The sequence below is a fragment of the Sminthopsis crassicaudata genome, chromosome 2 (assembly GCF_048593235.1).
Source record: "Sminthopsis crassicaudata isolate SCR6 chromosome 2, ASM4859323v1, whole genome shotgun sequence".
Classification (NCBI taxonomy): domain Eukaryota; kingdom Metazoa; phylum Chordata; class Mammalia; order Dasyuromorphia; family Dasyuridae; genus Sminthopsis; species Sminthopsis crassicaudata.
This window is the reverse complement of record NC_133618.1, coordinates 438,281,972-438,309,259: the sequence shown is the minus strand read 5'-3', so window position 1 is coordinate 438,309,259 and position 27,288 is coordinate 438,281,972. Positions and strand designations below refer to the sequence as shown.

General features: G+C 37.3%; 1 protein-coding gene across 3 annotated transcripts; it reads left to right on the top strand.

Moving 5' to 3' along the window:
• Positions 1–941: 941 nt before the first annotated feature.
• PXMP4 (peroxisomal membrane protein 4) lies at positions 942–27,249 on the top strand. Of its 3 annotated transcripts, XM_074292426.1 has the most exons (5): positions 942–1,163; positions 16,231–16,293; positions 16,532–16,730; positions 17,281–17,557; positions 25,820–27,249. In XM_074292426.1, exons 1-4 carry the CDS (start codon positions 1,051–1,053, stop codon positions 17,542–17,544), a joined length of 639 nt encoding a protein of 212 aa, XP_074148527.1. In that variant the 5' UTR covers positions 942–1,050; the 3' UTR covers positions 17,545–17,557; positions 25,820–27,249. The 3 variants fall into 3 exon arrangements, with proteins under 3 accessions (XP_074148527.1, XP_074148526.1, XP_074148528.1); XM_074292425.1 differs by lacking the exon at positions 25,820–27,249 and having other exon boundaries at positions 17,281–18,467; XM_074292427.1 differs by lacking the exons at positions 942–1,163; positions 25,820–27,249 and adding an exon at positions 1,331–5,532 and having other exon boundaries at positions 17,281–18,467.
• The last annotated feature ends 39 nt before the right edge of the window (positions 27,250–27,288 follow it).

Genomic DNA, 27,288 nt, shown 5'->3' with positions numbered 1-27,288 from the left:
TCTGTTTTGATTCTCATTGTCATTAAATCTGATTTAAGGCGGTATGCCAGCATTTTCTGAGTTCTTGTTTTTTGTCAGAAAAAAGCTCTGACAGCTAGAAAACCCAAAACGATGTTTTGGTGGTGGTTGTCAATTTGCTTTTCTTTTTAAATAACTTGATTTCCCTATTTGGGGATATTGCCCGGGTCACGCAGCCAGGACGCGTGAAGTGTCTGAGGCCAGGTCAGGGCTGGCGCTCTATCCACCGCGCCACCTCGCCGCCCCTCAATATCCTCTTCCTATCCGTTTATCTTCTGGGAAATGGATTTTGAGGACCAGCAGAAGGTTGGATAAATCGAAGCTTATAGGGCTTCAGGAAAGTGTTGGTTCTATTTACCACCTGCAGGATTTGGCGCGTCCCGTCTCAGGTCCTAGTTTCCTCAGGTCTAAAAGGTATTTTTATTTATTTTCCAGAGGTTAAATGACTTGCCCAGGTCACACAGCTAGGAAGTGTTAAGTGTCTGAGACCAGATTTGAACTCAGGTCCTCCTGAATTCAAGGCTGGTGCTCTATTCACTGCACCACCTAGCTATCCCTCCTTAGGTGTAAAAGGAAAGAAGTTTGGCGTTTTCCATGACCTCTGAGCTCTAAACTTGAAATGTTACAGTTTTCAAAAATTTGTGTCAGTCTATCACCTCTAGAACCCTCCCACCCCCGGAGCAGATAGCGAGTACACTCCCTAAGGGACACCAAGCTCCTGGGAGAGGAATGCAGACTCTTGATCTCTTACACCAAGCCAGAGGAGGAGGAGCCTATCATGGTATGGGCGATGGTTGTTATTTCTTGATCCAATGAGCCAATAATTCCAAGGAAACTCCAGGTTCCCATGCTTTTAGAGAAAGTTCGTGATAGTGATTGGCCCGTCTCTGGTGAATGACGGATCCACTGCCCTATAAGAAAATGCGTCTCAGTAGGCCCCGGAAGCTCGGGGCAGAGTTACTCCAAGAGCTTCGCCCGGTGGTGCCTCCTCACTCTTTGTCTCGGTGTCCCAGCTCCCTTTGGCAGTCAATCATGGGCCTCCCGCCGAAGCTCGAGATCTTGGTCTACACCGTCAACACGCTGCTGCGCAAGCGGCGCTACCACGCCGCGCTGGCCGTGCTCAAGGGCTTCCGCAACGGAGCCGTGTGAGCCGGGGGCCGGGCTCTGGGTCGTCGAGGGTTAGGGGTCGGTCCTGGAGGACTGAGGCCTGGGACAGGGGGACGGGAGTGGTGTCATGGAGTGTGGAGAAAGCGGGGTCCTAGGGAATCCAGGGCTAGAGCCCTCAAGGTCACGGTCACGTGCAGGGTCTGGGGGGAGGGGAAAGCCTTGGGCTCTGGGCATTCGTGAAATGGGCAGTGCTGCTGCTACTCGCGTTGCCCTTCGCTGTGAGGGACGCTGTACAGAATCTCCGAGAGATAAGGAAACTCCGAGACCATCTAGTCCAGTCCACACGTGGATGAGAATGAAATCTCCAGGACAGATTCCACCCGTGGAGACCGAGCCTTTTCTGGCTACCTCCAGAAGCAGCCCATTTAATTTCTGCACTCCTCTGTCCTTTAGGAGACTTACCTCTTTGTAGCTTCTATCTCCCCAGCGCTCTCATCCCCACGCGGGTTTTAGTCTCTGGAGTCAAAGAGAACAAATCTGAGTCTCTTTCCTCATGACAGCCCTTACTTTCTGCATCCCCAGAGTCTTCTTTCCGAGCTAAATATTGTCAGTTCCTTCAGATGAACTTAAGGTACTTCACCACCCTCCCCTATGGGTTCTTTCTGCCTTAATTCTGGAAAATCCTGGAGATCTTGCCTAAATCATGGCTTTACAGGTGAATGGCATAAAGTGTTTAGTCTGACACTTACTGAATAGATGAGCAAGCTGGAGGTGAGTGAGAAGCCTTGCCCAAAGTCACTCAGTAATTGCTACAGTATTTCTTCTACTTGCATTATACTTTCTATCAAACTTCCTAACTTCAGAAGACCTACTAGCCTGAAATGAGAATAGGAACAATAAACTAATGGTTTAAATAATAAAATCTCAGTTCTGGTTACAGCTTAAGTAGAAATCTGTCACCTATCCTAGTGATGAGCTATCCATCTGCCTACACACTTGCAGAGACAAGAAGCTCACTCACTGCCTTATGAGATAATCTATTCTATTGGTGGGTGGCTTTTAAGTGTTAAAACGTTGTTTCCACTGAGGTGAAATCAGTCTCTGTAACCCATAAGTTCCTGCTTATGCCTAGTCACTGAAGTAATACCTTCTTCTGATTAATACTCTTCCAATTATTTATTTATTTGAAATAGATTTATTTATCTAATATTTCCCCCAGTTACATTCAAAACAAATTATTTTGTTTACATTTGTTTTTAAATTTTTTGAGTTTTCCAATTATTTAAAGGCAGTCATTATTAGGGGCCTTCTAATTTTTCTCCTTTTCAACCTAAATGTTTTTGATTTCTTCAACAGATAATCATAGGGTATGACTAAATCCCTTAGTACCTTCATTACCCTTTCTGTGCACAAGCTAGTTTATTAATGTCCTTCCTAGAATATGCTACCCATAACTGAACATTAATGGAACCTAAAAAGTTCAGATCACAATGGAAACAGAGAAGAAAGGTCACAAATTCTTTCCCAACCATGTCTTATGTAATACATATTTATTTTGCACAATGCTGCATATTTCTGTCTGTGACTTGGGAAACTCGCTGGACCTTTACAACCTGGAGGAGTTGGGAAGAAACAATACAATTGAGCAACTTGGAAGTGTGATAGCTTGAATTATGTATGTAGGATGTGTCATTTTGTAACACAGGCTTGTCACAGATTGGGAATTATAGTTGAATGCAGGTTCAGTGTGAATCAAAAGTGTGATTAGTCAAAAAACTCAATTTATTATTATTAGAGGATGTTAATAAAAGTATCAGAATGAAGGGAATGGTAGTCTACTATTATTTACTCTGGCCAGAACAGGTGTAGTATTTTGTCTAGTTTTAGAGGCTACAGGTTGTATGAGGAATGGTGAAAGGAATGGTATGATATTTGGATGCATGTCATATTTAATTATAAGGGTTCCTCTGAATAGTATAAGGATGTGTAAACAAAACAGTCTGACAAAGATAAGACTTAGGAGTAGCAAGCGTGTTGTCTTCAAATATTTGAAAGGCTCATGTGGTAGAACTTTTGCTGTACTTGATAGCAAGAGACAGGCATGAGAAATTAATAGGCAAGCATATTTAATCCCAGTGCAGGACATTTCTAACAATTAGAGTTGTCCAGAAATAAAATTGAATGCCTTGTGGATAGTGAACTCACAATCCAATTAAGCAAATATTTATTAAGTACCTATTATGAACAAGCATTTTGCTAATTACAAAGACCCCTCCACCAAAAAAATAATAATAATTCCTTACCTCAAGGAGATTAATTCTGTTAGAGGGATCCAACATGCATGGAAATAAGTAAAAGATAATTTGGAGTGGGAGTTCTTAATTTTATTTTTTTTTTGTTATGAACTCAAGAGATATGTGGAAGCTGACTTGTAATGGCCCTGGAAAGCTGATTGTTAAATTTTCTTTTCTGTGAGCATTTAGACCTTGGAAATTGGCAAATATTATAAATGAAGGTTTGATTTGTTGTTTTGCTGTTTATCTAGACTTTTAAAAGTGATAGAAAATGTTTAAAAGTGATAGGAAAAATTCAGTTTAAACTTTAAAGTATGTCAGTGCATTTTCAGAGAGTCAGTTGTTAAACATTTATCAGCACATCCTTTTGATAGTCTGAAGCTTATGGGCCCCATTCTCAGAATATATTTTTAAATGCCTAAAATAAAACAAACAAGATTACAATGTAAATCAATTATGTTGAAATTCAGTTAGCAAAATAAACAAACAAATCAATTTACAGAGCTCAGGTTAAGAACTTCTTGATTTAAAAGAAAGAGAAAGTACTAAGAACTGAAGGGAATCAGAAACGGCTTTGTTTAATGAGAGTAGCAGTTATGCTGAGGCTTGAAAGATCAATTTTCTGGAAAATAAGCATGTATATTAAGGGATATGACTTGAAAAGATAGGTGGAAAAGATATTCTGAGACCTTTAAAAAATAGAATAAGAATTTTGTATTTTATTCTAGAGCTAATAGGGAGGCACAGAAGATTTTGGGCAGTGTTGTGACAGATTAGTGTTTTAGGTATGTTAATTTGGTAGCTGTGTGGAAAGATGAATTAGAGAAAGGATGAACTAGAAGCCAGTAAAAAGCCTATTGTAGCATTTTAGGTGGAGAGAGATGTGGATATGAATTAGGATTAGCAGTCATTTGAAAGGAGAGAAGGGGACAAATGTGAGACATGTGGAAGTAAAAATCAAAAAGACTTGTTTGCTGATTGCATATAGGTAGTGATAAAGAGGGAAAATTTAAGGATGACTGAAGTTGGAAATCTAGTTGATGTCAGTAGAAGTGGCAAAGTTAATTTCATTGCTGGAGATCTTCAGTAGGAGGCTGGATGGCTCCTTGTTGGAGAATGTTGTAGAAGAGATTTGGGTTTCAAGTGAAGGGTAAAGCTAGGTGACTTTCAAAGCTCCTTCTCACTTCAAGATTCTATGATTTCGTGAAAATGTTTGTTTTGGAAGTTGAGAGAAATTTATGCAGGTCTAGTGCCAATTGGTTCCTCTGAATAGTATATGACTGGCTTAGCTATTCAACCAGTAATATGGTATGAATGACTCAATGGCTAAAGGCAAGCATACATAGAGTAGTGGAAGCAGCTTCTTTACTGATTCTAATGAAATCTTTTGTTTGCTTTTAATTCCTCAAAAGTAGGGGCCCAACATTGTTTCCAAGCCTGTTTGAAAAAACTTTGTACAGCATTGATAATAATAATGATAGCATAACTGAAATGAACAATTCTGCCATTAAATACATTTGAGGACAACTTTTATAGATGGTTAGTAATTATAACATTGTTGAAATTCAATTCAGTTCCACTCTATAAGTGTTTATTTACTACTTACTCTGTAGCAGGTACTATGTTAGGTTCTGGAAGGTCAAACAAAAATGAAATAGTCCTTGCCTTTAAGGAACTTGTATTCTCCATCAGAAGTATCAAATATATCTCAGACAGCACCCACAACAATCCTGAGTGTGCAGGAACCAGATTAAAATGTAAATGGAAAATATTTAACAGAAGTTAAAATACAATAAAACAGCTATAATATTTTATTGTAAAACCAAGCCAAGATGCCACCCACTGGGAACCATATGTATGTTTAGAGCCTGCCGTTTTTATTTGAGTTTGACACCACTGTTCAGCATGCATATATTCCAGTGTCTTATGTTTGAGTATTCAGACTAAAAGGAATACAAAAGATGTTTTCTCATATTGTGAAGAGGATAGAAAGAGTGAAGAAGACTTTTACCAAATCCCAAATTACCAGAAGCATTGACCTAAAGGATGATCCAGGCAAAACAACAATAGATTTCAAAAGACTGTTGCTGAATTCCTGAATGACAGATCCATGGTGAGTTGTTAATGAAAGCTTGGCTATTTAAGGGAACATCCCTAACCTTTGAGATTGGAAAGAGTAATGTTCTCTTCCCTCTGGCCAAATTGCCTCTTGGTCTTTACAGACACTATCAGACATTAGATAGCGGCTTGGATGGCCATAATGGGATGTTTTTTGGTTGTCATTCTATTGTGTAATTGTTCTTCAAGTTCATCCATACTCCTGTTTGTTTTCTTAGTTTTCCTAGCTAGCATTAAAGAGTATCTAATACTAGAATTGAACGAAAAGTCTGTCAAGCTTAGAGTATAAGTAGAGGAGGAGAACTGAAAGGATGATGGGAAGTTGTCCCATTACTAGGAATTCTTGATTTGGGTTCAGAACAAAAACTGAAGGTACCCTCATATAGTCCTGTAGATGATGGGGGTAGAATAGGGAGGGGAGGGAAGTCATAGCTAGCGGACCCATTCAGATTTGTGCCTGAGCATCTCTCTAGATACAATAGATACATTTATATAAGCAAGAAATATCTGATTTCTCTTTGTAAACACCACTTCCTTTTATAGTCATTTCACATATTCATTATTAATTAATTATGAACAAGTACCTCAACTTTTCTAAATCTCAATTTCCTCCATATATATATATATATATATATATATATATATATATATATATATATATATATATATATAAGAAGTCAGGGTTAAGTGAGTTTTCCAGAGTTACACAATTTCAGGTCAAATTTGAACTCAGGTCTTCTGACTTCAGGGCTAGTACTCCATCCACTGTACCACCTAGCTGGGGTTAAGTGACTTGCCCAAGGTCCCACAGCTAGGAAGTGTTAATGTTCGAGGCCAGATTTGAACTCAGGTCTTCCTGACTCCAAGGCCAGTATTCCATCCACTGTATCATTTAGGTGCCCCTCAATTTCATGTTTAAAAAATGTATGTGGGTATATATATATATATATATATATATATATATATATATATATATATATATATATATATGCACATATATATATATGTACGTATACACACATATTTTAGTTTGTTAACTATTTCCCTATTATATGTAAAAATTTTTAACATAATTTCTTTTAATTTTGAGTTTTAAATTCTTTTCCTCCCACCGTTCCCCCCTTCCTGAGAAGAAAATAATGTGATACTAATTGTACATGTTAATTCATACAAAACATTTCCATTTTAGGAATGTTGCAAAATAAAAGATATACACAAATAGGAAAAATAAATAAAAAAGTTTAAAAATATGCTTCAGTCTGTTTTTAGGAGTTATTAGTTTACTCTCTGAAGTCCTTTGGAATTATCTTGGATTATTGTGATCAGAGTAGCAAAGTCTTTCATAATTAATCTTTATTATAATATTGCCTTAATGGTATATGATGTTCTAGTTATGCTCACTTCACTCACTTCTTTCCAGGTTTTTTGGAAACCATTTTGCTTGTCATCTTTTAGAGCACAACAGTATTTCATCACATTTATACATCATAGCTTATTCAGCTATTGAAAGCATTTCCTCAACTTTCCATTTTTAATCATTACAAAGAGAGCTGCTATATTTTACACAAATAGGTTCTTTCCCCTTTTCTTTGATCTCTTTAGAATTCAGATCTAATAATGTTTTTGCTAGGTCAAAAGTATATGCTAGGTATAGTTTTTAATAACTCTTTGGGGCATAGTTCCAAATTGCTCTAAAGAATGGGTGGATCCACAATTCCACCAACAATGCATTAGTGTGCCAACTTTTTCATAATCCTTTCAGAATTTATCATTTTCTTTTTCTAGGGATGTTAACTAATCTGATAGGTATAAGGTGATATCTCAGAATTATTACAATTTTTGTTTCTCTAATCAGTAGTACTTTAGAGCATTTTTCTATGTGACAATTGATAGCTTTGCTTTCTTTTTCTGAAAACTGCCTGTTCATATCCTTTGACTGTTTTATCAACTGTGGAATGGATCTTGTTTTTATAAATTTGGTTAAGTTCTCTAATATATCTTGGAAATAAGACCTTTATTAGAAAAATGCTGTAAAATTTTTCCCCAGTTTCCTGTTTTTCTTCTAATTTTGATGGCATATCTATTATTTGTACAAAAGCTTTTTAATTTCATGTAACCAAAATTATTTTACTTTCTTAATCCCTTCTATCTCTTGTTTGGTCATAAACTCTTCCCTTTTCCATATACTTATCAGATACATTTTCCCATGTACCCCAAATTTGCTTATGATACCATCCTTTATGTTGAAATCCTATATTCATTTTGATTTTTTCTTGGTATAGTGTGAGATGTTGGTCTGTACCTGGTTTTTGCCAAACCATTTTCCATTTTTCCTCAGCAATTATTGTCAAATGTTGAATTCTTCCTCAAAAGCTTGGATCATTGAATTTATCAACACTGGAGGACTAAGGTTATTTATTTTTGTATATTGTGTCCCTGATGTATTTCACTGATTTACCATTGTATAGATTATTTTGATGATTACTGCCTTGTAATACAGTTTGAGATCTAATACTCCTAGGCTATCTCCTTTCACATTTTTTTTTCATTCATTTGATATTCTTCGCTTTTTGTTCTTCCAGATGAATTTTGTTATTATTTTTATTTCTATAAAATTGCTTTTTGATAGTTTTATTGGTATGGTGTTGAATAAGTAAATTAATTTAGTTAGGATTATATTATATTGATTTGGTCTTCCCATGAGCAATTAATATTTTTCCAATTGTTTGGATGTGTCTGTGCAAAAAGTGTTTTGAATTATATTCATGTTATCCCTGGGTTTGTCTTAGCAGATGTACTTCCAAGTATTTTATATTATTTGCAGTTATTTTAAATGGAATTTCTCTTTCTCTTGCTGCTGGACTTTTTTGGTAATATATAGAAATGCTGATGATTTCTGTGGGTTTGTTTTATATCCTGCAATGTTTCTAAAGGTGTTGATTTTTAGGTTTCTCAAGCGTCATAGTTTTGTTTCCCTATTGCCTATTTTTGTTCTTTCAATTTCTTTTTCTTATCTTATTGCTATTGCTAACCTTTCTAGGGAATAATGAACAATAGTGATAATGGAATTCCTTGCTTTACTGCTATGTATATCATACATAATATATATGTATATATAAATGATAGTTGGGATTAAATGACTTGGTTAAGATCACACAGTGTATGATATTTGAACTGGGGAACTCCTTATTCCAGGGCAGGTGCTCTCTTCACTGTGCCATTTAGCTGCCCTGCTTTTGGTTTTAGTTAGATACTACATATCTTTTTAAGAAAAGCTCCATTGATTTCTAGGCTTTTAAATGTTTTTAATAGGAATGGGATGTTGTATTTTGTTAAAGACTTTTTCTCCATCTATTGATCTGATAATATGATTTTTGTTTTAGTTATTGATATGGTCAGTTATGTGAATAATTAAAAATCAATTATATTGAACCAGTACTACATTCCTGGTATAAGTCCCACTTGGTCATAGGGTATGATCTTTGTGATACAGTGGGTTTTTTTGCTAGTTTTTCATTTCAAACTTTTGTATCAATATTCACTTTTAATAATAGCTTTTTATTTTTCCAAATACATGTAAAGATAGTTTTCAACATTTATTGCAAAACCTTGTGTTCCAATTTTTCCTCTCCCTTTCCCCCCCTTGCCAAGACAGTGAGCAATCTACTATAGGTTAAACATGTTGCATCAGTAGTTATTAAGGAAATTAATCTGTAGTTTTCTTTCTCTGTTTTTGCTCTCCCTGGTTTAAGTATCAAAATCATATTTGTGTCATAAAAAGAAATTTGTATGACTCCTTTACCAGTTTATTAAAATAGTTTATTTAGTTTTAGAATTGTTTGGTAGAATTCACTTGTAAATCCATCGGGTCCTGGAGATTTTTCCTTAGAACTCATTGAAGGCACATTCAATTTCCTTTTCCAAAATAGGGTTATTTAAATATTCTATTTCTCCTTTTGTTAATCTGGGAAGTTTATATTTTTGTAAATATTTATCCAATTCACTTGGATTGCCAGTTTTCTTTCTTTCTTTCTTTTTATTTTATTAATTTTTATAATTATAACATTTTTAGACAGTACATATGTATAGGTAATTTTTTTTTTTTTTACAACATTATCCCTTGTACTCCCTTCTGTTTCGAATTTTTCCTCTTCTTCCCTCCACTCCCTCCCCTAGATGGCAGGCATTCCCATACATATTAAATATCTTATAGTATATCCTAGGTACAAAATATATATATATATATATGTATATGCAGAACTGAATTTTGTTGTTATTGTTGCAAAGGAAGAATTGTATTCAGAAGGTAAAAATAATCTGGGAAGAAAAAATAATAATAATAATGCTCACAGTTTACACTCATTTCCCAGTGTTCCTTTTCTGGATGTAGCTGATTCTGTCCATCATTGCTCAATTGGAATTGGATTAGCTCTTCTCTATGTTGAAGATAACCACTTCCATCAGAATACATCCTCATACAATATCATTGTTGAAGTGTATAATGATCCCCTAGTTCTGCTCGTTTTACTCAGCATCAGTTGATGTAAGTCTCTCCAAGCCTCTCTGTATTCCTCCTGTTGGTCATTTCTTATAGAACAATAATATTCCATAATATTCATATACCATAATTTACCCAACCATTCTCCAATTGATGCATCCATTCATTTTCCAGTTTCTAGCCACTACAAAAAGGGCTGCCACAAACATTTTGGCACATATAGGTCCCTTTCCTTTCTTTAGCATTTCCTTGGGATATAAGCCCAGTAGTAGCACTGCTGGGTCAAAGGGTATGCACATTTTGATAACTTTTTGGGCATAATTCCAGATTGCTCTCCAGAATGGTTGGATTCTTTCACAACTCCACCAACAATGCATCAGTGTCCCAGTTTTCCCACATCCCCTCTAACATTCATCCTTATTTGTTCCTGTCATCTTAGCCAATCTGACAGGTGTGTAATGATATCTCAGAGTTGTCTTAATTTGCATTTCTCTGATCAATAGTGATTTGGAACACTCTTTCATATGAGTGGAAATAGTTTTAATTTCATCATCTGAAAATTGTCTGTTCATATCCTTTGACCATTTATCAATTGGAGAATGGCTTGATTTCTTATAAATTAAAGTCAATTCTCTATATATTTTGGAGATGAGGCCTTTATCAGAACCTTTAACTGTAAAAATGTTTTCCCAATTTGTTACTTCCCTTCTAATCTTGTTTGCATTAGTTTTGTTTGTGCAGAAACTTTTTAATTTGGTGTAATCAAAATTTTCTGTTTTGTGGGATTGCCAGTTTTATTGACATATGATTGGACAAAATAATTCTAAATAATTAATTTCATCTTCATTGATGGGACTTTTACTCATTTTATTTTTGATACTAGTGATGAGAATAAGGTAAGGGGTAACCTCTTTTGGTTCGACGCAAGGATACACAGTTAAATGCAGTCTAGTGACGGTGCAGAGTCCCCTGTAAAGGAATTTACAGGCCTGAAAACTTAGATTGATAAAAAAAAAATGTTTATTGTCGGGGTTTGGAAGTAAGGGTAAAGGTAGAAAGACACCAGGGCCAGACTTGGTTGCTGGGTGGATAGGAACTCTTGGCATGGCTGATGTAAGAATGCCATGTTCGGGCTCCTGCAAAGAATGGGCTCCAGGGTTCCCTTTTTATAATGGGGGCTCTTGGTGATCTTGAAGATGGGTGGAGTCCCAGGCTCCTGGCAGGTTTCGACCATGGTTAGAATTGAATAGTATTCAATGGGTTTTTAGATAAGGAGGAAGTTGTTTGTGGGGGTTGGGGAAACTGAGCAGATAGTGGGGGGCTGGGAAAGCCCAAGCTAGCTCAGATCCAGTGGGAGCTGGGAAAGCCAGGATATTATTGGAATTCAAAAGGGTGCTTTTTGACCAGGATTTGTGAATCAAAGATCCTAGCTTCTTCAGCCATGGGGGGGGTTGGGAATCAGAAAGCAATCTTAAAGGGACCTCAACCCATATCATTAGTAATTTGGTTTTCATTAATTTTTTTAAATCAAATTAACCAGTGATTTATCTGTTTTGTTGAAGTTTTTTTTCCCCATAAAATTTACTCCTAGTTCATTTATTAGTTAAGTGGTTTTGTTTACTTTTATTTTTATTAATTTCTCATTTGATTTTCAGGATTTCCATTTTTGTATTTAATTAGAGATTTTTGATTAGTTCTTTTTTAGATTTTTTTTTTAAGTTGAAATTGATCCACTCTTTGTGTTATAGAAGTAAGTATTTAGAGGTATAATTTTTTCCCTACTTATTGCTTTGGCCACATCCCATAAATTTTTGGAATGTTGTCTTATTGTTGTCTTTCTCTTTAATGAAATGATTGATCATTCTATGATTTGTTTGACCCATTCATTCTTTAGGATTAGATTATTTAGTTTCCAATTAGCTTTCACTCTATCTTTATATGGTCCTTTGTTAAATGTAATATCTATTGCCTTCTTGTCTGAAAAGGGTGAATTTAATATTTCTGCTTTTCTGTTTTTGTTTATGAAATTTTTATGTTCTAATACATGGTTAGTATGTACCATACTCCTTTTTCTTCCCATCAGTTTTCTCCAAATGTCTTTTATATCTAATTTTTAAAAGATTCTATTAATCTTCTTGTTCATTTATTTTATCATTAGATTTATCAGTTCTTTTTCCTCCTGTAAGTCATTTAACTTTGCTTCTAAGAATTTGGATGTTATGCCATTTAGTGCAAACATGTTTAGTATTGATATTATTTCATTGTCTTTTATCTTTTAGCAAAATGTTGTTTCCCCACTTAAATCTTTTAATCAGATCAGTTTTTGCCTTTGCTTTGTGTTACATCATGATGGATACCCAGCTTCTGTACTTAGCTGAAGCATAATAAATTCTACTCCAGCCTCCATTGTGTGTGTGTGTGTGTGTGTGTGTGTGGTGTGTGTGTTGTCTCGGTCTTAAATGGTTTTCTTATAAACAATATACCATTGGATTTTGACTTCTAATCAATTCGGCCATCTACTTCTATTTTATAGGTGAGTTCATCCCATTTACTTTCACATTTATGATTATTAATTGTGTGGTTCTCTGTCTTTCTCATTTTATCCTGTCTCTCCTCTCGTTTGTTTTGCTTCTGACCACTGCCTTCTTATATCTAACTTCCCTTTTATTATTTCCTCTCTCCTTACCCCCATCTTTATTTTTTTTTTCTTTTTTGGGTAAATCAGATTTCTATTACCAATTGAGTATGCATATATATTTTCCCTTTTTGAACCAACTTAGATGTGGTGAGGTTTAAGAATCATGCCCCTCCTATACATACTATTTCCCCTTGGAGTATAAAAACTCTTCCTTGCATACCACTTAAATGGGAGATAAGTTTCCCCATCCTCCTCTATTTCACCTGTTTTTTTTTTTTTTAACATCCCAATGTATCAATTTACTCATATATACACTTTCCATGTAGAAGCCTTCTAACTGCCCTAATAATGATATAATTCTTAGAAGATATATTTATCATTTCCCCATATAGAAAGGCAGAGTTTAACCTTATTGAGTCCCTTATGATTTCTCTTTCATGTTTACCTTATACTTCCTTTGAGTTTGTATTTGAAGTCACATTTTCTATTCAACTCTTGTTTTTTTCATCAAGAATGCTTGATAGTCTTCTGTTCCATTAATTTTTTTTTTCTCTTGGAGTATTGTACTATTTTACTAGGTAAGTGATTCTTGGTTGTAATCTGAGATCGGTTGCCTTCTGGCAAAATGCCAAATTCTCTACTTCTTTAATATAATGCTAAATCTTTTTTTTTTTTTAATTTTTTTAAATTTTTATTTTATAACATTTTTTTGACAGTACATATGCATGGGTAATTTTTTACAACATTATCCCTTGCACTTACTTCTATTCAGATTTTTTCCCTTCCTTCCCCAACCCCCTCCCCCAGATGGCAAGCAGTCTTATATATGTTAAATATATTACAGTATATTCTAGATACAATATATGTGTGTAGAACCGAATTCCTTGTTGCACAGGAAGAATTAGATTCAGAAGGTAAAAATAACAGTTTACACTCATTTCCCAGTGTTCCTTTTCTGGATGTAGCTGGTTCTGTCCATCATTAATCAATTGGAATTGGATTAGCTCTTCTCTATGTTGAAGAAATCCACTTCCATCAGCATACATCCTCGTACAGTATCATTGTTGAAGTGTATAATGATCTTCTGGTTCTGCTCGTTTCACTCAGAATCAGTTGATGTAAGTCTCTCCAAGCCTCTCTGTATTTCTCCTGTTGGTCATTTCTTATAGAACAATAATATTCCATAACATTCATATACCATAGTTTACCCAACCATTCTCCAATTGATGGACATCCATTCATCTTCCAGCTTCTAGCCACTATGAAAAGGGCTGCCACAAACATTTTGGCACATACAGATCCCTTTCCCTTCTTTAGTCGTTCCTTGGGGTATAAGCCCAGTAGTAGTATGGCTGGGTCAAAGGGTATGCACATTTTGATAACTTGGTTGTAATCTGAGATCGGTTGCCTTCTGGCAAAATGCCAAATTCTCTACTTCTTTAATATAATGCTAAATCTTGAATAATTCTATTTTCTGCTTGAAGATCTGGCAGTTCTGGAATTTGGCTATAATATTTCTGGGAGTTTTCACTTTGACATCTCTTTCACATGGTAATCAATAGATTATTTTAAGCTCTGTTTTATCTTCTAGTTCTAAGATATTGAGTAGTCAGTTTGCTTTAATAATTTCTTGAAATATATCTAGGATAGAAGGAACACTGGGAAGTGAATGTAAATTGTTAGCACTACTGTCTATCTACCCAGGTTACTTATACCCTCGGAATCTAATACTTAATGTGCAACAAGAAAATGGTATTTACACACATATATTGTATCTAGGTTATATTGTAACACATGTAAAATGTATGGCATTGCCTGTCATGGGGGGGGGAGGGTGGTGGAAGGGGGGGATAATTTGGAAAAATGAATACAAGGGATAATATTATAAAAAAATTACTCATGCATATATACTGTGGACAAAAAATTCTAAATAATAAAAAAAAAGAAATATATCTAGGATCTTTCTATGATCATAGTTTCCAAGTAATCCAACCATTTAAAAATTATCCCTTGATTTGTTTTCCAGATGAGATATTTCATATTTTCTTCTATTTTTTTGAGTATGTTTTATTGTTTTTTGCTATCTTGGGGAGTCATGAGCCCAATTCTTATTTTTAAGGAATTATATTCTTCATTAGTTTTTGTATCTCTTTTTTCATTTGGCCAGTTCTTCTGTTTGAGGAGTTATTTTTATCAGTGAATTTGTCTATCTCTTTTTTAATTTGGCCAATTCTCTTTTTAAAGATGTTTCTTTGGTATTTCTGTACCTCTTTTACTAGGCTATTATCTTTTCATGCTTTTCTTCCTTTGTTTTCATTTCTCTGCCTAATTTTTCCTCTACCACTTTTATTTGATTTTGAAAATCATTTTTTAGCCCTTCTAGTAATTCTTGCTGGGTTTGTGTCCAATTCACTTTTTCTTGTAACAACTTTAATTTTATTATCTTCTCTGAATTTGTGTCTTGATATTCTGTCACATTACATTTTTATAGTAATATTCTTTTTTGGTTGTTTTCTAATTTTTCCACTCTAATTCTTGATTTAGAATTTTATGTTAATGTTGAGCTCAGTTTCCACAATGGGGGAAAGGAAAGACTCTCATCTCAATCTTTAGGGTTTTTGCATTGTTTTCAGATTTAGTTCTGGGAGTTTGGTAGTTTTCAGGCTTCCAAGGTTCTGTGATCTGGTGAGAGGTGTGGTCTTGGTCTGTAATATGGTCAGGACGCCAGATTCCTTAGCATTGCAATTGATACTACTCTTCAGAGTCTCTGATCCTTGGCTGGAAGTTATACTTCCTTGGAGCTGGAAGTTATACTGCCCCCTTAGGGCTGTCACACCCCTTCATCTGAGATGCTCCTCTCCACCCTTGAACTATGACCTAGAAGTGTGTTTGGGCAATGGACTTGGCAAACAGTTGCCCCTTAGGTTTCCTGCTCCCTCTTGAAGTGCTCTTTTCTGCCCTTGAATTATGACTCAAAAGTGAATATAGGCAATAGAGTTGCCAAACAGCATCTTTCCAGAGCAATTGCCAGATCCCCTTACATCTCTGGCTTGAGAACTCTTGAAGCTGCTCTTGCTTATGCCATGACCACCTTAGTCCCCTCACTGGTATTTCATCCATGTGGGGCGGGGGGGCCTCCTTCCCCCTGTCACTCATTCTACTTCCTGGGTTGCCTTGGACTGAATGTCTCACTCTGACCTTCTGTTGGCTCTCCTACTCTAGAATGAAATTTGAAGTGTTATTTTAAAGTTGTTGGGAGAGGTCCTCTGAATGCTTTTCTAGTCCACCACTCCAGTTCCATCCCTCCCAACTCCCTAGGAGTCTTGTTTTCCTTTTTAATGGGGGTGGTAGACTAAATGATATCTAAGGACCCTTCCACCTCTAATAATCTATGTAATTTAATCTGTGAGCATGTGATTAATGGTGTCTTGATAGCATTGAATAATCTTGTTTACCTGAAGAGCTGAGGGAAGCTAAGTCATTTATTAGTGTTAAAGACCTTTCTTGAATTTATCCAAAGAGCCCAATATCTTATGAAAATTGTTTTTCTTTCCCAGTTATGGAGCTAAAATCCGTGCACCCCATGCTCTGGTCATGACATTTCTCTTCAGAGGCGGAAGGTATGGACTTCTGATTTTGTATTTCTTCATGGCTTATCTCCAGCAGCATTCCTGAGTCTTAAACATAGTATGATCGTGTGTTTGGGAAAACACATTGTTATATTTTGTAAATTAACCAATCCCTTAGCCCTTGCACGCATAGCTTTCAATGCTTTCCAAAGGAAAATATTCTCTTGTCTTCATATTTTCATTGTGATCACAGTCTTCCTAATTCTCATGTGTGTATTTGTTCATTTAGCCTAAAGGAGAAGCTGAAGGCAATCATTCAGGCCACATACACACATTCCCGAAACCTGGCTTACTTTGTTTTTACCTACAAGGGCTTGTGTGCCTTGCAGTCCCGGATCCAGGGACAGACCTTCCAGTTTCATTCCTTCCTGGCAGCCTGTATCGGTGGCTGGTTGGTTTTTGGAGAAAATAATAACATTAACAGCCAGGTAAGTGAAGCCCCCTCTTTTCCTGGGCAGCTGTTTCCCATCACCTGACCTTCTTTGTATTTGTACATGACCAAATTTGTATTTGGACTTCTTAGTTATGGTCTTAGAATCATTTCATGGGAACCCTCCTTTGCTTCCTCACCTGCCCCACGCCTGTGCAGATCATTATCTCACCATGATTAATCATTAGCCTGAGCTGCTATCAAGGCCTAAAATTAGATTTTCCCTGTTTGGTTAAAGTTTGCCTGTTCCTGCATTCCTCCCTGCTCTAGCGGCTCATTACTCCCTCACTCAAGTCCAGGATTTTCCTGGTTAGTCCTGCAGTCAGAAGTAAATGATTACTTGATGGAATAAAATAGTGACTCGGTGGCTCTTTCTTCCCTTGGAAGTGCTGGGGCTGGGGTGCCTCAAGGTGATCTTGTTCCCATCTTCCAGACCTTTTTTCCTTCTTGGTTCATGTCTGGTTGACAAGGAGTCTTGGAATGGAGGGGACAGGGAAACGTGGTGGGCACTGGGGGGCCGTCCTCTACTCAGGTTTTCCTTTTTGCAGATTAACATGTACCTGCTGTCTCGAACTCTGTTTGGACTGGCCCGGCTAGCCGTGGAGAAAGGCTTCCTCCCAGAGCCCAAGCAGGATCCTTTCCCCTTGTTTTCCGCTGTCATCTGGGGCCTCATCCTCTGGCTTTTTGAGTACCACAGACACACACTGCAGCCTTCCCTGCAGTCTTCCATGACCTACCTCTATGATGACAGCAACGTCTGGCACGACATCACAGACTTCCTTATCTATAATAAAAGCCACTCTGGGAAATAAGCTGCAGGCTTTGGTAAAGTGGGTAATGGGGGGCCTTGGGGCCAGGGTCATTGTCTTCAACATAAACCTAAAGGGTTTTCAGATTGGCTTTTACCATCCCCTGAATGGATTTCTTGATAATTAATTTTTTAAACAAACACTATGCCATTTTTTTTTCTATTAGGTTTTTTTTTTTTGTCAACAGAAATTTCCAATAGAGATGAGAGATGACTTATTTTATTCTTTAAGGTTCATTTATGTTTAATTTCATTAGTAACAAGGGCTCTAACCCATTTTTTAAAATCAAGTACTTTATGTAATGACAGGGAGCTATTTAGACCATCAGTGGAATATAAATCTTTTTTAAAAAAAGAAACAAAAACAAAGTGCAACTCTGTTCAAAGGTAATTATGTACAGAGGACACATCTTAATATTACTTCAGATGATTTTACTGTAGAAGTACAGACTTGGAAGGGGTCTTAGAAGTTCCTAGTCCAGTGTCCCATTAGAATCACCTTCACAGTCTCCCTGGCCCACAAATTGATTCTCCAAAAGTCTCCTCTGTGAAGTTTTTTTCTACTTTAGAAGAAAGTATTTTCCTAAATAACTCACTCATTGATTTCTTTAAATTGTTTTTCTTCTGAATCAGACATGAAAAACTACATGTTTGTTAGTGATGTTATATTTTTAGAAGACAGTCAGTGATAATGGAGTCAGAATTTCTTTCATCTTCTTTTTCCTCCCTCTGCTCCTGTGAAGTGTGTTTATAGGTTTGGGAGAATCAGGTTTTCTATCTGACTTTCCTTGAATGGAGGGGGGAAATTTTCCTTTAGAGATCTAAAAGGAGTTTAAACCTAGACTTTTTAATAAGAATGTATGTAATTATTTTTCCAAACCTGGTTTGCTTTGCACAAAGAATAAAACAGATGTACTTGTAAATAAATCAGAGAGTGCTAGACTGGGACTATTTGTGTATGTGAAGAGCTGATGGAAACCTGGCTGTAGTTGTGCTTGTTACAGGTTGTAACAAGTCAGGCAGAGAATAAAACATGGGGATATTGGAAAACCAAAGGGTGACATCAGGAACAGAAGCACATACTCAGGCATCTAAGCCTTACCCCCTGCCAGTTTTCCCCTTGCTAACCATAGAGATTGTGTACCTCACTGCATTCAAGATTCCTGATTTGAATAGCCAGTGTCCATCACCTTTCTTCCAGATTTCTAGACCAGTTTTCCTGGATTAGGCATTTTCTCTAGGGATAATCTGTGCTTAGACTGAGTCCTATTATAACTTGCATCCTTTATAGCTTCAGACAAGAATGCAAAAAATAATTTCCCCTTGTTACTAGGCTTTCTTAGGCAGATTTCACAAAGCTCTTTGCATAAATGACTTTTAAATTGCAATACCTTTTATCTTCTACCCACTCCCCCCCCATCCTGCTCCTTTTTTCTCTTCAGCTTTTGTTTTTTTGGGGAGGCCTCCTCTGACTTTTTGGACCTCAGGGAAGGTCATGAAGGACTTGTACCAGCCCTGGGTTCAATTTTTAACTCTGTTGCTAGTTCTGTAACTTTGAGAAGTCACTTCCTTTTTCTGAATTTCTCTTTCCTCATAATAGCAAATGGGATTAATATGGACATACCCAGGACTATTATAGAATTTACCTAAAAAAAAAAATAGATGTGAAAATACTTTGTTAACTTTTTTTTTTTTTTTTTTTACTGTAAAGAGTCACAATTGTTATTATTTTTTCTGGGATCTGTGGTTTATCGGTGTAAGGAACTCCTGTTGTGCAAACTTCCTCCACCCATGTATATTGGGAACTAATTTGTAATTTGTAAGCCTAGAGTAGGTTTTTCTGACTCCAACACCAGCTTTCTACCATGCCATGTTGCCTCTCATTGCAATGGTAATGGTGCTAGTAAAATCAGTATTATTAATCATTAAAATTGCAAATATAAATTTGAAACTGACTTTGTGCCAGGTACTATGCCATCTATTGTGTCTGTTTCTAATGAGATGATGTTCAGAGATATTACATAATTTATTGTAGGGGTACTTAAAGTTAAAAGAAAAATCAGTCATGATTGACACTTTCAAATGAAAGAAAAGCATATTTGGGGCCTTTCCAATGGGAATATATTATTAAAATTTGTAAAATTTATCCCTTACATTACTTCATTCACTTTTGATTTCTCCCCCATTAAGAATGTGTAGCTCTTATATTCGAGACAGTCTAGTTCTGAGAAACAAAAATGTTTTGATCAGGGTAAGGAGGGGGAGGGGAAGGGGTGTCAGGTCAAGATATAGACTCTTATTTTCATTTTCTTCTTTGAGAAGGCACTATCAATCACTTGTCAATCCTGTTGTTGTTGGGACTTTTGTATTGCCAACTGAGGGCTCCTCTCCCTGCCCAGGTGGATTAATTAGCCAGTGTAGACGGAATGAAAGACAGGTCTGAATGAAAAGGAGATATAGATCTGGGAGGACTGTTTTATGGTGCAGTCCTAATTTCAACAAAAATAAAATGTACTTTAAAAAAGCTTCTAAACAAAAGCCTTGTTGAAAACATATATCCAAAGTGTAGGTTCATAAAGTAATGCCTCTAGTCCTGGAGGGCATTCCCAGAGGTGGTTAAAGTAAAGATAAAAGCAGCCAGGCAAGGACAGTGTGGGTCACCCGAGGCAGCCCCAGCCATCATAGCTTGGGAGTTAGGAATACTCACTGCCTACTTGGGTGACCCTCAGTTTTCTTGTTTATAAATGCCAGGTTGGGGCTAAATAGCCCTAAGGCCTCCTGGCTCCCTTCTGGCACTGGTTGCTGGTGCTTGCTAGGAGGAGAGGCCTGGCCTGGGTCAGCAGGATCTGGCCTGCTTCCTGCCCAACATTGCTGACCTGTCCTTCTGCCCCAGCTCCAGGGAACAGGCTCCGGCCTTGTTTCTCCCTAACGGCGCCTGCATGCACACCTCCTGTCCTTGTTTAACAGTCATTCCCTTTCTGAGCCCCAGATTCCCTCAGCAAGTTCTGCTCATCAGGCCAGGGCCAGCCATTAGTCAGGCTCTTTAAAGGCTCCGAGTTTCCCAGCTGTCTGTGGGTAGATCATTGTTATGTGCTCCCAGGGGAGTCATGGGAACATGTTCTCATCCTTCCACCAGACCAACTTCTGGGGCTAGTTTAGGGCACTCAGCAAATCCTACAGGCTTGTGAGAGGGCTGAACAATGGCTGTGTGTAATAAAGAAGTGGCCTAGAAATAATCTGCCTGTTAGAGCTCAATGCTCCATCTATCGATGGGGTTTTCTACATCTTCATGTCCTGTTTGTCATTTATGTAAAGCTTATTTCTTCCTCCTTTGAGGACTCCTCCCCTTCTACCTCTTCTCTCTCAAACCCCAATAATACAATTAAATTGGGGAGGCAGTTTTGATTCTCCCCCTAATTTTTTTTCTTGTTTGGACTCCAATAGGAATATTTTTATTCTTTCTGAAAAAAAAAATCAAGGTGAGCCTTTAAGAATATTGTTTATAGTTTCTTAGCTAGACTGTTTCCTTCTTGATGCAACTTTTTTCCTGGTTTGAAAGGTTTCTTCTTGCAGCACAGGGGGTGGTTTCCTCCCTGTGCTGCAGGGAAGAAATCTAGCTGTTGAGTAATGCAGAGTTGCTCTTTGATGTGCATATTCTCCTTCCTCTCCTAGAAAAGCATTTTTCATCATCCTAAAATTCTTGGTAATGAAGAATAAGGAAGTTGTCTCATACACACACAAACATATATATATATATATATATATATATATATATATATATTTCCCCCCCCCCCCCCCGCCCTTAAGGCAACTGGTATTAAGTGACTTGCCCAGGGTCACAACCGCTAAGAAGTGTTAAGTGTCTGAGGTAAAATTTGAATTCAGATCCTCCTAACTTCAGGGCTAGTGCTCTACCTACTGCACTACCTAGCTAACCCTATATAGTAATTCTTTAGCTATTACTTCTCTAGCTCTTTAAATGTTCACAAAGTTCCTCCTTGCATTCATTCTCCCTTTTGACTCTTAGGATTTAAATCCAGGTCTCTCCTAACTCCAGTGGAGCATTCTTTTCAGTGTACCACACAGAAATCTAGTTCAACACCATTATTTTCAATTGCCTAAGAAGAGAGGGCTAGAGAGATTTAATGACGTGCTTGCCCAACATCACACAACATTGTCATGGCATAGTTAGGATTATAATTCAGGTCTCTGATCTGCCAGGCCAGGGTTTTTTCCCATACTCCATATATACTTGACATTTAGAAGAAAAACTCAGAGTCCTGTACCTCCTTTTGGAGATTTTCTTTGCCCTGAAGAGGAAGATGACCTAAGTGATGAGGAAATCTGAAGCCATTCCATATAGAGATGGGATATTTACCTTAAAGAAGGGACTTGGGGGAAATTGGAAGGGAAAGTGGAAAGGAGACAGTTATCTGAGTAGAAGAGCCAGAACCAGGAGAAATGAGAAAGGTTAAAGAGGCAAATTTTGTCTCCCATTTAGGAAAAAACTTCTTAGTAATTAAATCAGTAGAAAAATAGAAAGACTGCTTTATAAGGTAGGGAGTTCCTAATCACTAGGAGTTTTTAAGCAGAAGCTGGATATTATCACTTGTCACAGCTATAATAGAGGGAATCTCTGCTTCCAGATGACTTAAGTTGTTTAATCGTACTCACTCTCCTGTTACTTCATTTGGGGTTTTCTTGGTATGTTGGAGTATTTTACCATTTCCTTCTCCAGCTCATTTTACAGATGAGGAAATTGAAGCAGACAGGGTTAAATGACTTGCTTAGGATCACACAGCTAGTAAGTATCTAAGGTCACATTTGAACTCAGGTCCTCTTGACTTCAGGCCCAGTCTGTATCTATTGTGTCATCCAAATAACCTTTGAGGTTCCTTCTTTCTCTAGCTTTCTATGACAATCCCCTAAGCAGAATAAACGTAAAAGAATTGAGATAATGAAATCCCTCCCTATTTGACAGTTACTTTTTGAGCCTTTAATCAAAAGAATTCAGTCTGTCTTTTGAGAGGCCTAATTTAGGATGAACAAACCAGAACTGATACTGGATCTCAATGAAGAAATAAACATTGTCTCACTGAAGAAGGTGCCTTTAATGTTGTGTATAATGCGTAGCAAATATAGACTTTTGTAATGCTGAACTGTTTCTTTTTTCATTTGTTGATGTCAATTAAAAAAAAAGATTGAAAAACAGAAATGTATGATGTTTGGGAGGAGGTGAATAAATGTCTAATTTAATGATTTTACATTGTTGGTCATCACCTTCCTTGGGAGCACATAGGACAAGTGAATTGTCACTAAGGATTCCTGGGGTAGGTTGTCATTAGGTACAACTACACAGAAAAGGCAGGCATAGAATCATGGACCATCTGCAATTGGGGAACCCTGACTTCTTCACAAGATCCTTCCCAAAGGGCAGCCCCACAATATCTATGTTGTCATTCTTTGTCTGGTGCCTTGCTTTTTTCCTTTGGCACTAACCAAGGGATAATTTTGCTGGGCTAGAGATTGGTGTCCAGTGGGTCCAGGGTAAAAGAAGTCTGCTAACAGGCGGTGGGGAACATGTTGCCCATGTTGTTAAAAAGGACCTTTCCTAGCTGCTCCAGCTGCTATTTGAGGCAGCTGTCCATACTATACTAATCTAGGCACTCTGTGTGTGTGTGTGTTTATGTGTGTGGGGTCCCTCTCTTTCTGCTTTTGTCTTGCTTCCAGCTTCTCCTCTCCCCCAGTTTGGGTTCTGGTCATGCTCACTCAAGACCAAGGATGCTTTTCTTTTCCAACCTTTTTCTCTTTATTGTCTAAAAATCCATTATCGTTGTATGTAATGAATCAGACATCCATTATCTCATAGGAATATTGCTGGCTGAGACTGCTTAGCCTATTTAGTTCCTGTTGCTAGTTTCAGCATAGACCAGGTACTCAATATTTGAATATGTTTCTCACCCTATCCCAAACCCATTAGGAAGGTTACCAGATATCATGTTCATTTTATAGATTGGGAAACATATTTAGTCAAGCATTTATCTGGTACCTACTTTGTGTCAGGTTTTGTGCTAGATTCCTGGGATAGAAGTACAGAATCAAGACAATTTCTCCCTCAAGAAACTGACTTTCTGGTCATTCTCCCCAACAGAAACCTTGGATTTTGTATTTGCATCCTCCAGCTCACTTTTGTGTTGCCTTCTCTCACTAGAGTGCAAGTTTCTTATGGACTAGAATTATCTTGCTCATGTTATGTCCTCCACGCTTGGCACAGTGCCTAGCATATAATAATTAAATATCTACATTCCATTAGGGTAGAGAATTTATCCACAAATCCATTTAATACACTCACTCACACACACAAACATAAGGTAATTTGGGGAAGAGGCTCAACTAGCTGAAGAGATCAGCTTGTGTAGGAGATGGCTTTTTGTCGAATTTTCTTTTTTTAATTTATTTTCAATACACATTGCTTTATGAATCATGGGAGAGAAAAATTGGAGCAAAAGGGAAAAATCATGGGAGAAATTAAAAGAAAATAGAAAAAAGAAGTGACCATAGCATGTGTTGATTTATATTCAATATCCTTAGATCTTTTTTCTGGATGCAGATGGCATTTTCTGTCCAAAGTTTATTGGGATTGCTTTGGATCACTGAACTACTGAGAACTAAGCCTTTCATAGTTGATCACAATCTTTCTGTTACTGTATACATTGTTTTCCTGGTTCTACTTGTTTGTTTAGCATCAGATCATGTAAATCTTTCCAGGTCTTTCTAAAACCTTTCTAAAAAATGTTCATTATTTTTGTTGAATTTTCAAAGAAACTTTGGATTCTAAGACTCAAATGACTTGCCGATGATTACACAGTTACTTGGAACTTCTGACTTCTAATTTTCACAAGAACATTCTGATGTGGGAATGTTTATGGTGTAGGTACATAAGCCACGAAAGGCTGATAGGGAGCAAAAGTGGGATGACTGGGACTTATTATTTCCTGGGATGAGGAAAAGTGGTTGAGAGTTCTTATCACCTATACCCCTATGCTGAGAGAAGAACAAGAGATGGTCATATTGTGGAGCAGAGGGCACAGTGGCCAGATGTAAGAGAAATCATCAGAGAATAAGCTTTTCAAAAGCCTTTACAACCACCAAAACACATTAATTCCTTCCACTGAGATAGCAGAGTAATTAGGAACCTCTCTCAACAGCATTAAACTCCATGAATACTTATGCAGATTTGTAATTTTTCAGATTGGAATATAATCTTTCATTAAGAGAAAATCTGGCAATATGTAGATTGGCAGTATGAGGGATCCTTAGCTCAAGTTGAGACTGGCCCCTTGCAAAGCTTTATCCACCATTCATCTGGTCTTTGGAGCAGACAGAAATAGCCTGGGAGTGTCTGGGAGGAAGAAAGCAAAATCACAAATGTTTGGGGATCACTTTGGGTGGTCTAGCAACAGGCAGTCCAAGCTGAGATGCCAGTGGTCCCTTTCTACTCTTGCAGTAATACTCATAAAAAGTCCTGGTCACAGGGGTCCTTCACATTCTTAATTATTGATTCCTCATTCCCCCACCAAGAGTTTTGTTAATATGGTTTGTAACAATAGATACTTAATGTATCTGAAATGAAAGCACTTCAGAAAATACCTTAAGTTTTATTTTTAAAAAATTCACTTTACAGATCCCCTGAAAAGTCTGAGGGACTACCAAGAGTCCCACTGACAGCATTAGGATCAAATTCTATTACCTGACATTTAAGGACTTCTGTATTCTGACATCTATTCTCCATTTCCCACCTCATTTCTCTCTGGTCCCCAACATAAATTTCCATAAGATAACCTCCTTTAAAAAAAAAACAAAACTGACCCCTGCTATGCTCTTACTTTTGTGCCTTTGCTCATACTGTTTACCTCCCTGCTGCCTAACCAAATCCTCTCTATCCCTCAAGACCTAGCTCAAATCCTACTTCCTTAGAGAAGCTTTCCTGCTAAGTCAGACTTTCCTTTTCTTTCTCTGAAGTTTAACAGATATATTCAAGGAATCCCAGGCTTCAAAGGGATCTAAAGAGTTATTCAGTCTAGCCATACATTCTCCACAATCATTCATAACTACTCCGACAAGTAGCTATCCACTCTGTGTTAGACTACCCCAGGAGCAGGAAACTTGCAGCTTCATGAGATAATCCATTCTATTACTAGACATCTCTGCTTGTTAAAAAGTTTTCCCTTAGCTTCTCTACTTCCATTCACCCTTACTTCATTTTCCTCTTCCTTCAGGCTCCCCTGTTGCTCTGTTGCTGTCTAGGATGGCATACTGAGAAGAGAGACATAGTGACTCATCTCACTAAAATGAGCTGGGAGTCTTCAATTCCTACCTCTCCAATAACTGAAGGACCACCAAACTCTTCCATCAGCCTTACAAGTCTGTCCTATGTTCTCTGGGTCTTACTATCTACCCTGACTCCTCACCCTGAAGACCTCCAGGCAATGTCATCAACCCTACTACATGCTTCTGTGTCTTTTCACCCTGCCAGTGGACTCTTAATTGAGTTATCTCCTACAATTAGAATGTGAGCTTCTGGAGAACTATCTCATCTTTCCTTTTTTAAATGACTATTGATAGATTGATTACTTTTTTTTTTTTTTAACATCACCAAAGTCTTCCCTACTTATCTCTATTCTTCTCCTAGAGAACCATCCCACATAATAAATGTTTTTAAACTTTAAAAAGTCCAAAAAATTAGCAAAACTGATTAAAACACTAAAAACGTCTGATGGTAAATGGATTATACAGAACTTCCCATGTTTGCAGTGGGATAGGATGCTTGTTCTTCGTAATTTTGCAAAATTAACTTTTGATTGCATTGCAGTGGGGTTTTTTTCCTGTTTGAATTATTGTAGTCATTTAGTAATTGTGTATCAGGAATGAAGTTAGGGATGTAATACTCAAATTTAGTCTCAAGGGAAGCCATAGCACAAGGAATCTGTATTATAGAATCAGGTCAATAATGATAACCTGTGAGAGATGCATATGCTCTTTGGGGTGGCTTCTTCCATGAGGTGTCCTGAGGGACTAACCCCCATTCAGTGCTGGACTTATTTATACCAGGCAATGGGCCAAGATCATCTCCAACAAAGCTTTTCAACAAAGCTCCAACAAAGCAAGTGGTTTGGGGTTGTTGGAGTTCAGGTGATGGGGGAACTCATTGAGGGTCTTCCTAACTCCTTTCCTTGCCTGCCCAACCAGACCCCCACTTCTAGTTCTTCCAGAAGTAATACCCCCTTAGCCAGTATTCCCTCTCACAAATCTCAGTTGAGGAAGAAGATCCCAGTTGGAGGCAAGCATCTCTTCACAAAGACCCTACTGTACAGCAGATGAAGATGGCAGAACAGTAAATGGAGCTCTGGTTTTAAAGATACAGGCAGTCATCCAAAAAAGACTACTCCTAACCAAGTGGTTGGAAGCACTACAAGCTCCATGTAAGAAGTGAGAAAACTCAGAGAGTCTGAATTGCACATGTGAACAATGCTTTGGCAAACCTTAAAGGGCTATATATCAATATTATCTAGATACACGAATTTCTTATGCCTAAAATCTTCTGTCATCCATTCTCCTTGGCCTTCCCCTCTATATTGCATTTATTGAAGAAATGTTATACTGTTTTTGAGTTAATTTTTAAAAAGCAGATGAATTGAATGCTGTTTTTTTTTAAATTTAGTTCAATTTGTGTGGTAACAGAAAAATC